The following is a 13,318-nucleotide window of genomic DNA, read 5'->3' on the forward strand; positions in this document are numbered from 1 at the left end:
GCCTTTGACCACAAATTTAAGTCATTCAAGTTTTTCGCTTGGAATCGCGCCTTTTCCCCTTTCCTATATCTTCTGATATTCAGAAGTCTTCGTAGATCACCACTGATCTCTAGGGTGATCCTTAGCGCAGATTTAAAAAGCCGGAAATTATGACAGAAGGAATAGTGCAGTGGACATTATAATACTGCCAGTCAGGTATAATGGTAATATCTGCTCATCCTTTAAGCCCATTGTAGTCAAACCGCGTCAGTCACTAGACCCGATGGTTCCCCCGTCAGAGTCTCGTAAGTATAGTATACATACTGTATTGAACCCCGGAGATTTTTTTCGATGGGAATTCAGAGGAAGCAAGGTACATGCTTCTCATTAACTTCCCATCGTCTAAAACGGTTACTGTTATTTCCCTTCCAGCTCCATAAGTTTAGAGGTTACTTCCAAAATAAGGACGCCTTCAATGAATGCTGAGCTTTGTGACCATGAGAATAGATCGATATGCCAGACCACTAGGATTACAGATGAATAAACTAGTCATGTTCACCCCTTCGTCATACGATGCCACACCTCATATCTGAGGCTATAAAATGTCCCACTTGGACCCTCAGAATAAATTCGTAGCACTACTCACTTTCTGTGATCTCAAGAATATCCGTAACCATGACCATAACACTATACGACTTTCCCGCCAAACGAGATGAGCATACCGCTTGGAATCCGAATGTTTGGAAGACGAGGTGGATGATTTCAAAAAAAAATCGGCTTTCATTTTAACGACTTTTCTCTCCAGGTATAGTCTTGTTTACAAGAACCTCCCGTACCGAACAGTCCTGGTCGAGTTTCCTGACCTCGAGCATATCATGCAGCTGCTCGGCGCCGCGCCCACCGAGACTAAGCCTGACGGTAGCCCGAAATATACACTTCCAGTCATCCACGATTCCGCTACAAACGCCGTCGTCTCAAACTCATTTACCATCGCACAATACCTTGAAGAGACATACCCCTCTCCTCCCCTTTTTCCCAACGGAACTCATGCATTCCACGCGTCTTTTAACGACCTATTTCCGGCGAGAATAGAACCTATGCTCCAATTTCTTATTCCATCGATTGCATGTGTGTTAAATCCACGAAGCGAGGTATATTTTCGCCGCACTCGGAAGGAAATGTTCGGAATGGAACTCACCGAGTTATACCCGGCGAAGGGGTCTGAGAAAAGGGATCAGGAGTGGCGGAGGTTCGAGGAGGGACTTGGTATGCTGGATAGGACTATGCGAAAAAGCGATATTTTAATCATGGGAGGAAATTTGCCATGCTTCGCAGACTTTACAGTTGCAGGCTGGTTGTGTTCCTTCCGGACCGTTTTTGGAGCGGACAGTGAGGAATGGAGAGGTTTAATGCAATGGCACGATGGAAGGTGGTATAGGTTTATGAAAGCACTAGAAAAGTACGAGCACGATTCTGTACAACCTATGTTAGCAAGATTGTAGAATTTTCTGGTGTTCTGGTTACCGGATATGTTGTCAAGTATCGGATAAGGCTTTTGATATTCCGTTCATCTTTAAGCTTTGGTTTGGACTTCAAGCTTCAAGCAGTAATATACTTTGAGGTCATGTACTTTTGACTGAGTTTGCGTCTGTCTCGACCCGCAGACTTTCAGCGGTGATTTCAGTTTTACTTGATTTATCTTGGCGAGCTTGCGAGTTACGAGGTTCGACTTGTAGATTAGCGGTAATGAGGGGATAGGACCTCAAACGTTAGGCCTCGCCTACAAGCGATTTTTATCCAAAATCCAGAACTGCAGAAATGTGCAAGGATGTAGATGTCGACTACCAAGATAGAAACATTTGAAATCGCCTCAGAAGCGCTCGTGACAAAATTTCTCACCACTTTCTTGAAATTCTTCTTCACTGCAAAAAGAATATGTATCCATCAATCCATATGGGCATTAAAGGCTCTGTTCGGCTTAACTGGGTGTATTCACGTTGCTGGTTGTCACAAGCCTATATATAGGACAGATCCATGCCCCCTACACGTTTAGCGCGCTCTTTTTCTTATTTCTCTGCGTCATGATCAAGTTTATCCCTGTTTATCGATATCCTTCACTCAAATTTCTGCCAATTCTCCTCCATCAGCAAGATTCCGAGACGCTGAAGGACTAATTTGGGGCTAATCTGAGCTAGGCGCTGCTCAGTTTTGGTGCATTTCATGTTTCCTCTTGTCGTCGAAGTGGTCCTAGCCTAACTCCTGATGCACTTTGCCTGCGTGAATTAGCAATTACCTTGTCTTTGCCAGCACCTTCGTCTTATTTGCACTTTGTTGCGCTAGGATCAACGCTACTTTGTAAGCAAAGTTCTACGGTGCGTTTTCTTTCACATATCATATCATTATCATTATATGCAGTACCCTCGCTCACATTGACTTTTATCAGAGCATCAGATCCAATCCTATCCAATCACCGCCGAATTGCTTTACAGCCTGCTAAACTTGCTTCTTTGACGCTTACTACACACAGGATTATTAATTTTTTTCTTCGTAGAAACCCTAAAGCTTGAGTTTTTACGTCTATATTGACCAGAACTTATCGGCGTGGTGATGATGTGGTTATTCTGGACAGGAGGGGCAGCAGCAACGTCGGTTAGTCACCGTATCTCTTACGACAACTTTGACCAATCCGTTGTTTGAAGAATATATTCCAAGGGGTTGGATCGTGTCTGCAATTCCAAGCTTGTCAGTCGGTTTCTGCCTGTTTCTGCGCTCCTGACTTTTGCATGGCTGGGTCAGATAACTGTAATGGGGGTGCTGATCCTTTCGATAATGGGGGTGCTGATCCTTTCGATTGTGGCTGTGATTATATCGAATCGCAATGGTCGTAAAGCTCTTGCCGAGCCGTTACCGAATAGGGGGAGAATTTTGGAGATACGTAGTCCCTCGTATAGCTGATGCTGGCTAGATTTCTTTGTGTTGTCGGCCTGATGGTCTAGTAGTATGATTCTCCCTTCGGGCGGTTTGCTCGCAGCTTAACGTTGTAACATTGGGAGAGGTCCCGGGTTCAATTCCCGGTCAGGCCCTTAAATTTTTTGAGTCCATTCTGGATTAGTTTTTCTCGCTTCCACTATGGTAGATATTTCAATCGACGGGAAAGAGAGAAGCAACAATTCTGATATTATCACATCGCGCATCATGCATACTTGAAAATATGGGCAAAATAAGCGCCAGAAAGTACTTGAAACCGGACGGCCACGACCATGTCCTCGAATTCACTTCATCATTATCACCGTCCTCATCTGCCACCAATTCCGGACCTGCGCTTTGAACCCAGTTACCTGCGAAGTATACAGCCATATATACACCTGCGTACCTTGAAGCACAAGTCTACGAGGAAACAAATCCTAGAGGCGGGAGTTAAGCAGGATGATGAAAATGAATCGGAGGCGGTCATAGAAATTGAATGGAGACATGTTTTATGGGTGACGGCGCGAGATCAGATATTGAGTCCCTTGTTCCAAGGCGCGCTCTGGTGAGATTTACAATCGACTTCTTTCTGTTCATTGCTATCCTCACTCACTGATATACAGGGCACTCGTCAGCTTCTATGTCACTCCGTACTCTACACGCGTCGCTCATACAATTGTACAACATTTACCGTTGCGACGCTCATAGTATAGACGTCGAATCGTTGAATAACGGAGAACTTGTCCATCGCGACATTCAATGAGTGGCATAGAACATCGTTCCGACTTCGACTACTTATTTGAGATCACTCTCCTTCGATGTAAAACTCAAGGTTTGGTGGTTATCGACCAGTGGAAATCGCTCATCTGATCTATCTTTTCATATAGATACAGTTCTATTGACACCTGTTGAAAGCTATAGCACAAAGTTTCTGTCTAGTGTGAAATCGTCAATCGTTGGACCGCCAACGTGTTTGTATTGCAATTTCTGCTACTTCCACTAGGCGACTTTCCGATGGCGACTACCTCAGCACCATTAAGCAACGTTGATCGAGGTTCTGCTCTTCTCATAGCTCAGCTTGCCCTAGATGATATTCGCGAGCTTCGTGGTGGAAATACATATCTGGACCAGGAATATGCCTTGGAGCTCATGGCAGAAGAGTTTGCACAAGTATTATCATTCTTCAATGACGCTCAAATCGCCGAACACCCCAACGCGGAAGGATATCCAAGTAGCGATGCTGCTTCTTCGTCAAGCAGTTCGTACTCGTACGACGAATTGCATGAAGCCTCTTCAAGGTTTGGGGATCGTTTTTTCTTGTTCTCGTTAACGAATATCCTCATTTACCATATTAATCAAGCTCGCCGTCTACATTTCCTCCGAGCTCCACCGCATCTGAACTTGTGTATTCGTGTCAAGACTCGCACACAGGGTGTGACCAATCTTTTTGAAACTCGCTTACTGACTTAACACGTCTCGGTATGCAGACATCTCACTGAACCAATACCTGAATGTGTAGCATGCACAGAAAGCTTGGATGAAGAGACTCCCCTTTTCGTTCAGCCTTGCGGACACCACTACTGCGGCTCGTGTCTAATGCACTTCATCGAAACGTGCATCAACGATGATAATTTATTTCCTCCGAAGTGCTGCGGAAGTCCCATGAGTTTCATCACAGAGAAGAATGATCACAGCTCACCAATGGAAAACCCCGTCCAACCATTCGAAAAACTTGTAATCGGCTCTGATCTAAGGACTCGGTTCAATGCAAAAGCCTTGGAACTCGATGTTCGCCCAGAAGATCGGGTGTACTGTCCCTCTCCTCGTTGTTCTACATTCCTCGGATCGTGGGGCTCCCTTAAACAGTCTTATAACGTTCCCGACACTCTATATCAGAGCTCATCGAACCCCAGTCCACCTCCCTCGCACCGATGCCCTTCGTGCTTTGAGCAATTCTGCGTTCTGTGCAAAGACCCTGCTCACTCAGAGACTCTCACCTGTCCTATCATTGAGGAGCACTTGGCAGAAGACAAACTACGCGACCTCGCTCGCTTGAACGGATGGCAAACTTGCCCTGGATGCAAGGCACTCGTTGAGCTCACTGAAGGATGTAGTCATATAGTATGCCGGTGTCGGTCGGAATTCTGCTATCGGTGTGGGTCTGTGTGGGCATCGATCTGTGTTTGCCGTGGCTGAAACACAAATATTGGGTCACATTGCCCGTCGAATGCTTTCTCCTGGGTCGGATCAGAAAGGATAATCTTATTTTTGTCGCTCAAACTCCAACATCTTCATGCTTGCATAGATATCGAGGATCTCCGTAGTTACACTTTTTTGACGCTTGACACGTTTGACGCTTTTGACAATATATGATACAGTTTTATGGCCGTTGAAGAACCTTGCTTCTTCGTTCGAATCCTTTCTTTTTTGCACTACCATGGAGCTTGAATCTGCGGACTGCCTGGCTTCCCTTGTCAGTTCACAGCTCACACTCGAAGAAATACGCGACATTACATTTGCCCGTAAAGGAAAAACACGCGAAGACAATCCTGCAACCGACGAGGAAATCGCATTTAAGCTTTTTGAAGAGGAGAACGCGGCTGTAGTTGGTAGTTTGCGGCTTGCCTTCAGTCTTCAGCATGCTCTTGACGTTGACCAGGCTATATTGGCAAAATTGAGCGTGGAAGAGCTGGGGGCAGTCGATGATCACCGTTATGCCCAGGCTCTTTCGCTAGGGCAGGCATTGCCTGATAAATCTGACGCCCAGAAGGCGTTGGAGGATTCAGCGGTGGATTCTGAAGTGTGGGTCAAAGTCGTTTTCCAAGAGTGACATCTTGTTCATTTTCCTGTAGGACGGACACAGAAGATCAAATTGGGGAGCATTCCGCGTCTTCAGGCAGACCATCGTCACCGCACTTTGGAGGTAGTAAACCCTTTCGGTAAGACGTGTTTTCAACTTTTCGAAAGTATATTGACACCTTTCGGTCTTCAGAGTCCACTGTATCATCTGTACAGATTCCTTTCGCTCATCAAATACCTTCCAAGCACCATGCAAAGATTACTACTGCTTCAAGTGTCTTCGGGACCTCGTCTTGGCCTGCATCGGCGACGAATCGTTATTTCCTCTTCGATGCTGTCAACAGTCCCTACCTGTGGCGGATGTACTCCAGCTGCTCCCCGACGACTTGCGGACAAAATTTGAGAATAAATCTCATGAATTTGGAACTCTTGCCAACGATAGGGTCTATTGTTCAACTCCAATTTGTTCCAAATTTCTTGGCTCATCTGCTGAGGCTGAAACCTCAAACATCCTTTGTTCCCAATGCTCTGCTTCGACTTGTGCTCTTTGCAAAGCGCATTCTCATCCCGGCGAGAGCTGCGCTGAAAACATCGCGCTTCTGGAGCTCAAAGCTCTTGCGACGGAAGAGCATTGGCAAACTTGCCCTCGATGCAGCTCCATTATTGAACTCAGGGTCGGCTGTTACCATATGACTTGTCTTTGTCATATGCAATTCTGTTACATGTGTGCTGCTCCATGGAAGGAATGTGAATGTCCACAATGGGAGGAGAACAGGTTGCTGAATGCAGCAGAAGCGAGAGTCGAGCAAGAATTCGGTGCGGTGGCACGGGCGGCAGAGCCAGCTGTGTTTCAAAGACGTGTCGAACAGAGGACGCAAGAGTTGAGGTATTATCATGATTGCAACCCTCATCGATGGAGGCATCATCAAGGAGGAGGTACGTGTGAGGAATGTGGGAATTTCCTACCTCTGTTCTTAAAGGTAAGACTACAAGTTTTGTTTCTGGAAAGACCCCTCTATTGATCAATATAATTGACATAGGGCTGCAGAAATTGTCATATCATGGTTTGTGTGAGGTGTATGCGAAATCGATTGTAGGATCCCGGTGTAAAAATAGCACAACGAGAATTTATTTTTTGTTTTTTATCTATTAGGAGCTCTATCCTGCTCTAGCATGCATGTACAGTATTGATTATATTACATGGACTCTATGTACTTTTTCTCACCCTTTGCGATTCCTCTTCATTCCAAAGAAGCATCAGCTATTTGTTCTTGCATGTCTTCCAGATCACTCCCGTCATTCCTAGCGGCCTCGATATCAATTTTCTGTTTCTCCTCCCTCTTTTTAGCTTTTTTCCTCTCCTCCTTTTTCTTGTTCATTTGCTTCTTCTTCTCTTTTCTCTTCCTTCGCCGTTCAGCTTCTTCGCGTTCTTGTTCCGGTGTCATTTTGATTGGGGCGGGATCATACCTGTGTAAGAAGAGAAAAGTAAGGGCCAAAATACATCAACAATATAGGCAGATTTTAGGAAGTACCCTCGAACACCTTCTTCTGAAAAGTCAGCAGCAAAAACAGGAATGGAACCACTCGCAGGGATGGGTTGGCCTTTCGATATAGCACGTCGAATGGCTTTGGCTTCTTGTTCAAACACACAGTCTAATGAAGTATCATAGACATAGAAAGGACATTAGCGATGACGGCAAATGTCAAAGATGAATGTTAATGAAGGATCATACCCGGTTTGTGTCGCTTCCAGTCGTCCTTTTGGCATTGAGGACTACAGTACAAGATCTAGTGGAGGAATTGTACCTTCATCAGTTCTCCATCCTCAAGAATCATGGATTGGATTACCGTATGACATCCACCACACTGCTTAAACTCACCGGGACTCTGCTCTCCTCGCCGACAACCAGGCCGGGAACAATCCTTCCGCACAGCTTGTTGGGCATCCGAATTAGCATGAACCCAGTTCCAAACATCCTCTTCCAACCAAAGGTCCTGCGAGAGCCAAAGATAATCATGCGCATCTTCGGGGGAGTTGTATGACCTTGCGCTGGCGTTGAGAGTTCCTGAAGATTCAGAATCAGGAACAATGCGTTTCGATGAGAGGCACAGGACCTTACTAGGCCTTTCTGATCTCCTCAAGATTTTCAGCATGACAGTTGGATTTGCCTTCACTGCAGCGCGAAGGTACATTCTTGATTCCTCACAGTCGCCTGACAAACGAAATGCTGCAAGAGCTGCACCATATGATATAGTTGACTCATAACTCGCCATCTTCTCCTGCTCCTGAGGGGTATACAACTCACGCCTGGGTGGCAAAAACTGAGTTCCGCCCCCGGGTGGAAGCTGGGAGAGGGAGAGACGGGAGACGAATATGTCTAAGAATACCTGACAGAAATAGAGTGTGTCGGGATAGCGTTTTATGCGACAGAGTAGAGTGGGAAGCCATTTGTGTTGTTGCATCGGGTCCATAGGGTTTAGACGGAACATTTCAATTATTGTTTCACTGCATGACAATATGTGAGTCAATAAATCGAAGAAAAACAGAAACAGGCGAACGCTGCTTTACAGTGATTCTTGCACTCCACAGCCACTCGGACCATTGCCTGGAGAAGGCGCATGTAGGGTCTCGTGTCCATGACCTCGTTGAAATGACCCACAAGAGGTCCGCCATCCTTGAACGCGTCTGGACCATATTTTGATTCGAGGGAACTTTCACCTGCACGTTTGTCAGAACAATGACATTCTCCAAATGACGCGTACCTATTAATTTTCCATCCTCCAGTACTTCCAGAGCTTTCCGATAATTTTGTTGCACAAAAGCAAAGGTGACGAATATATCCACATTGTTCTTGTCCTGCATCGCTTTGAGCATGAACGGGGCAGCTTCATTTGGCTTTCCTTGAGCACAAAGATTATCGGCCATCTTTTGACTAACAAAAAACAACTGAGAGACACAGCAGAGAAAAATCCAAAGTGCTTACTATCGGAGAGACTCTGCAGACACCAAGCTTCCGCCAGCCAATCCTCTAGACTCTTCCGGTCCGAAACGACGCGCCATGAATATGAGTGCTACCCGAGAGATCTACGTAGCACACGCTGGTTCCAGTAACTTTGACTATGTATTTAGGTGTTCAGAGTGTTCAGAAGAGAATGAGACGCGACGGACGCACGGACCAAGCTGCAGCATTAGGGTAGGCTTTGTCGTTCGCGATCGGCACCTGTGATAAACTCATTCCTCTACCTTTCGAAACAGCCTCACTTTTCGTTCCTCTTTTGACGACACCTTCCCAGTGACCTGCCAGTGACCATCTGTCTATCGGCACACCTTTGTCATTATCCCTTCAACAGTGTATATCCTTTGGATCATCTCAAGCTTCCCCCAAGGATTTTCATGACCTGTTCGTTCAGGTACATATAAAGCTTCTGTTTTTTCGATTTTGAGAGAAAATTGGTCGGATTCGATACATATGTAACCCTTCAAGCTTCAATGTTTCACCCAAGAAAATTCAGCATTCAACGTTCAAATTCAAAGTCTTAGTCGACGATACTCGCCAAAAGGTTCATTAACGAATGTGATTGATCTCGACTCTCCGCCCTTACTTTGGTTGTTAATTTTTTAGATTCCACATGCGATTGTAGGCCACTGCACCACTGTGCATGGCAAAAACTCGGCTTCTTCTTTGTGGGTTATTAAATATTAATTGAATATTATGGAATCAGAAAACGGGGGCGCCTTTCAGGCGCCGACATTGATTTTTTGAGAAAAGCAGAATAAAAGTAAATTTACTTAAACTATCTATGGAGTAACAGGGAGTAACACCGGGGGCATCTATCAGGGCAGGCTAATATTTACTGCCATAAAGGCAGGTCGAAGGGCAGTTCTATGCCACAGCAAGGATGATCGGAAACAAATAACAGCTCCGGCCCTCGGCCTGTCAGTTGATTCCCACTCTGATTACAATCACATCGTGGATCGCAAAACTACTTGGATACAGGCCTTGATCAATGCCTAAGAAATTTAGCAGAGACTGAGATAGAGGATTCAGACAATGAATAACTTGTTTTTATCATACCAGAATGTATATTTACTATACTCTGTACATCAACCCCTGAACTTTCACTGCAGTATCCCATGGCAGATGAGCTGCAGCCAAAATAGTAAGGCCTGGCTGTTTCCTTGTCGGACTCCGTCTTAGACGGAGCTGCATATCTATCCATCTATCTCACGCATTTTGGATTAAAATGATTGTTGATTAAAGATTGTGCTTCAATTATCGCCCCATACCCTTGCCATGCCAAAGTGTCTCTGCTCTTGCTCTGCATGTAGCCAGTATACAGCACTATGGAATGGGAAAAAAGTGCAAGGCCGGATACTGAACAATTCAGTCAAATCAGCTCATGCTAAAGCTGATATAGAAAAAATGGAGGTAGACAGACAACAGGCAGAGATTGATGCTTTGGCATCTTCAAGTGAAAATCTAGCTTCCCATAGCTTTTCTCTAAATTCTGGTACCAATCCTGCCTCTGCTCCCACTCTCCCTCCTGAAATTCCTGATCTGGTTGCAGGTATGTTGTATTGACATTTGAGGATCATTAAAAAGCTCTCAACATAATTTAGCTATGACACCTATTTATCATATGTGCTGTCTTTTAGCTGCATGGCTAAATTTATATGCAGGTGTCAGCCGCAACACAGTTAATGCTGTGTTAAAAGCCCTCAACTTAATAGTGGTCACAATGCTAAACCTCACTTATGCTGCCCTTCAGGCAGCTGATTATGAGATTGGAACACAAACCCCCAAAATTGGCATTCCTCTAGATATACGTACTGTATATGCAAGGCTTAACTTGGATCCCAAAATACACAGATTATTCTGCTGTCCTACATGTTTCAAGATGTATCCTCTGGATACTACATTGAAAAAGTGCAACTATCAAAAGTCATCCAGAGCCAAGCCATGCAATACAGATCTATGGTCCTTTAGGCATTCAAAAAAGGGATACAAGATACAGATACCTCGATGCTCATATACAACTACTTCCTTTGACTCCTGGCTTCAATCTTTTCTCAATAGGCCTTCAATTGAGAAATGTCTCTATAAAACATTTATTAAAACCCAAAATCCAGCTCCTCAGGAGAGAATGTATGATATTCAGGATAGTCCATTCTGGGATAGTATAAGGCATAATCTCAATTCTCCACATGATTTGATTTTCTCAGTGTATGTGGACTGGTTTAACCCTCTTGGAAATAAGCAAGCTGGTGAGCTCTAGTGTAAATGTTTCACCTCAAATAATATTCAGATCAGTTTTCAGGGAAACAAATTTCATGTGGTGCAATTGTTCTATATTGCCTCAATCTTCCTTTGGAAATTAGATTTAGACCTGAGAATATCTTTGTAGTAGGAATGATGCCAGGTCCTCATGGGCCTACTGTGGGCACCATTCATCATATACTCCATCATTATTGTAACAGCATTATGGAGTTTGATTTGCCAGGTAAATCAATGCCAATTTCTAGTCATCCAGGGGGTACAAGGGTTTCAGCAAGAGTGTACCCTAATATTGCAGATCTTTTGGGAAGTAAAAAGTTTACTGGATTTGGTTCTCCAAGTGCAACATACTTCTGTACCTGGTGCACCCTCTCAAAGGAACAGGTGGAAAGCCTTGACTATGATTCCTGGCAGCTCAGAGATGGGAACACAGTAAAAGCTCAAGCTCAGGCATGGAAAAATGCAGTTACTCTCTCTGAAAAAGAAAACCTTTTCAAGCAAAACAGCATCAGGTGGATTCCCCAGCATGATATTCCATATTTTGATCCAGTCCAGCATGTTGTTCTTGGGATGATGCATAATACATTAGAGGGGCATCTTGAATTTCACCTCCGTGAACTTTGGGGACTGGGGCGCACAGAAAAAAAAGAAAAACAGCTTACACAGGAAGAAACAGAAAGGGATCGGGATGAAGAGTTTTCTGTTGCTGATACTGAGGAAAGTCTTTCTGAACTTGAAGATTTGGAAGAGGAGTCAAGAGAATGGCAGCAAAGTGTTACTGGTTCAGCAAATGATTTGAATGATTTCACTATGGATGATGTAGATGATGACAATAGTACTCCCACTGCAACTCCTGGTCCTAGAACAAGATCTCAAAGCCTTGGATCCTTATCTTCATTGACATCTCAGGCATTGCAATGGGATGTAGCTAGTCATATACATGAAGAAGATGATTCTGATGACCCAGATTTCAAGGATTTAGATGTTGACACATTATTCAAACTTACACCCCAGCAGATTGCTCATATCAGACATTGCATCAGTGAAATTCTATTGCCAACTTGGGTGGAAAGACCACCAAGAAATCTAGGAGAAAAATCTCATGGAAAGCTCAAAGCACATCAATTGTTAATCCTTTTCACAGTAATATTTCCATTGATAATTCCTGAGCTTTGGGCATTTGGGAATGAGACTGAGAGGAAATTGTTGGAAAATTTTTGTGATCTAGTTGCTGCTACCAATATTATTGCATCTTATTCAGTAACCCCAACAGAAGCAGATGGGAAATACTTCAAGAGTTACAGGAATTCTATGAGAGAATTATTTCCCCAGTATCACTCCTTACCTAATCACCATTATGCAATGCATAATCCTGAACAATTAAAGTTTTGGGGTCCATTAACTTGTTTGAGTGAGTTTCCAGGAGAAAGACTGAATGGAGAGTTTGCCAAAATTTCAACAAATAATCATTTCAATGAAATGGAGTTGACCATGGTCAGACAATTTGGCAGAAAAGCCAATCTCAATGTCATCCTGAATGAAACCAATTATGAGGATGATGCTACAAGAGACCTTTTAGAGATTTTAGCACCAGTTGATGTGTATGAATTTGCCCATGATCCTGCAATCATGTCAAGCTATGAAGTTGCACAATTTTACAAGAAGTATGATGACTTCAAAAGAGAAGAATACAATACTCTTCTTCATTATTTGAACTCAACAGGCAAAGAATACTATACTGCATATCCTGAAAGCATGCTCTACCAATTGCTATCTATATTACAACCAGTTGTCCGGCGTATTAGAGATTTCAATTTTCAAGGGAAAACATATAGCAATATAGTGTCCCATGAAGCAGGTAGTCACATACAGTATTATATACCTGGAGGAAATGGGGAACACATCACAGGATGTATTATGGAAATCTGGCAGCTTCCACTTGAACAAAAATTGAGCACCTTTCTATTAGTGAAGGAACATTTACCACTTTCACCTAGTCAGAAAGTAAAAAGTCCTTATGCTTGGGCACCCTGTTCAATTCTTCAAAGTGAATTAGTACAGAGAAATCTTGCTAGCTATACTTATTTGATTGAGCCACATCATATTATCTGTCATCTGGCTGTATATAAAAGGCCAGCAGGTACATATGATATTCCACAGGAAACAATGTCAATTGTTTGGTCTCTGAACCGAGGACGTAGGAAATAAAATTATATGGTTTTTACTTAGCAGAAATAACAAAGTTTGTCAATGCATAGGTAACCATATGTATAGTTGAATAAAAATGCATATATATT

General features: G+C 43.7%; 6 protein-coding genes and 1 non-coding gene across 7 annotated transcripts; 6 read left to right on the plus strand and 1 right to left on the minus strand.

The window, feature by feature from the left end:
* Positions 1-654: 654 nt before the first annotated feature.
* C8R40DRAFT_1163803 (uncharacterized protein) lies at positions 655-1,752 on the plus strand (the record flags this gene model as incomplete). The annotated part of the gene is made up of 3 exons (XM_046230406.1): positions 655-731; positions 785-1,454; positions 1,738-1,752. The coding sequence occupies 3 exons, from the start codon at positions 655-657 to the stop codon at positions 1,750-1,752; spliced, it is 762 nt and encodes a 253-aa protein (XP_046079954.1).
* Positions 1,753-2,960: 1,208 nt separating this feature from the next.
* On the plus strand, positions 2,961-3,062 carry C8R40DRAFT_t280. The gene has a single exon. It is a non-coding gene; the product is annotated as a tRNA-Pro (tRNA).
* Positions 3,063-3,189: 127 nt separating this feature from the next.
* On the plus strand, positions 3,190-3,835 carry C8R40DRAFT_801857 (uncharacterized protein). Its single transcript, XM_046236257.1, has 3 exons — positions 3,190-3,511; positions 3,582-3,778; positions 3,834-3,835. Exons 1-2 carry the CDS (start codon positions 3,240-3,242, stop codon positions 3,652-3,654), a joined length of 345 nt encoding a protein of 114 aa, XP_046079955.1. The 5' UTR covers positions 3,190-3,239; the 3' UTR covers positions 3,655-3,778; positions 3,834-3,835.
* Positions 3,836-4,095: 260 nt separating this feature from the next.
* On the plus strand, positions 4,096-5,263 carry C8R40DRAFT_801919 (uncharacterized protein). Its single transcript, XM_046236258.1, has 2 exons — positions 4,096-4,244; positions 4,307-5,263. The coding sequence occupies exon 2, from the start codon at positions 4,543-4,545 to the stop codon at positions 5,140-5,142; it is 600 nt and encodes a 199-aa protein (XP_046079956.1). The 5' UTR covers positions 4,096-4,244; positions 4,307-4,542; the 3' UTR covers positions 5,143-5,263.
* A 120-nt stretch (positions 5,264-5,383) lies between these two features.
* Positions 5,384-6,842, plus strand: C8R40DRAFT_1163804 (uncharacterized protein; the record flags this gene model as incomplete). The annotated part of the gene is made up of 4 exons (XM_046230407.1): positions 5,384-5,748; positions 5,847-5,885; positions 5,939-6,725; positions 6,786-6,842. 4 exons carry the CDS (start codon positions 5,384-5,386, stop codon positions 6,840-6,842), a joined length of 1,248 nt encoding a protein of 415 aa, XP_046079957.1.
* A 344-nt stretch (positions 6,843-7,186) lies between these two features.
* Positions 7,187-8,806, minus strand: C8R40DRAFT_1060780 (uncharacterized protein; the record flags this gene model as incomplete). Its single annotated transcript, XM_046225377.1, has 7 exons — positions 7,187-7,398; positions 7,479-7,533; positions 7,594-7,811; positions 7,866-8,251; positions 8,305-8,464; positions 8,509-8,678; positions 8,730-8,806. The coding sequence occupies 7 exons, from the start codon at positions 8,804-8,806 to the stop codon at positions 7,187-7,189; spliced, it is 1,278 nt and encodes a 425-aa protein (XP_046079958.1).
* A 1,580-nt stretch (positions 8,807-10,386) lies between these two features.
* Positions 10,387-13,229, plus strand: C8R40DRAFT_1060747 (uncharacterized protein; the record flags this gene model as incomplete). The annotated part of the gene is made up of 3 exons (XM_046225376.1): positions 10,387-11,011; positions 11,065-11,877; positions 11,950-13,229. The coding sequence occupies 3 exons, from the start codon at positions 10,387-10,389 to the stop codon at positions 13,227-13,229; spliced, it is 2,718 nt and encodes a 905-aa protein (XP_046079959.1).
* Positions 13,230-13,318: the final 89 nt, after the last annotated feature.

The sequence above is a fragment of the Lentinula edodes genome (genome assembly GCF_021015755.1).
Source record: "Lentinula edodes strain Le(Bin) 0899 ss11 chromosome Unknown C8R40scaffold_62, whole genome shotgun sequence".
NCBI classification, from domain to species: Eukaryota; Fungi; Basidiomycota; class Agaricomycetes; order Agaricales; family Omphalotaceae; genus Lentinula; species Lentinula edodes.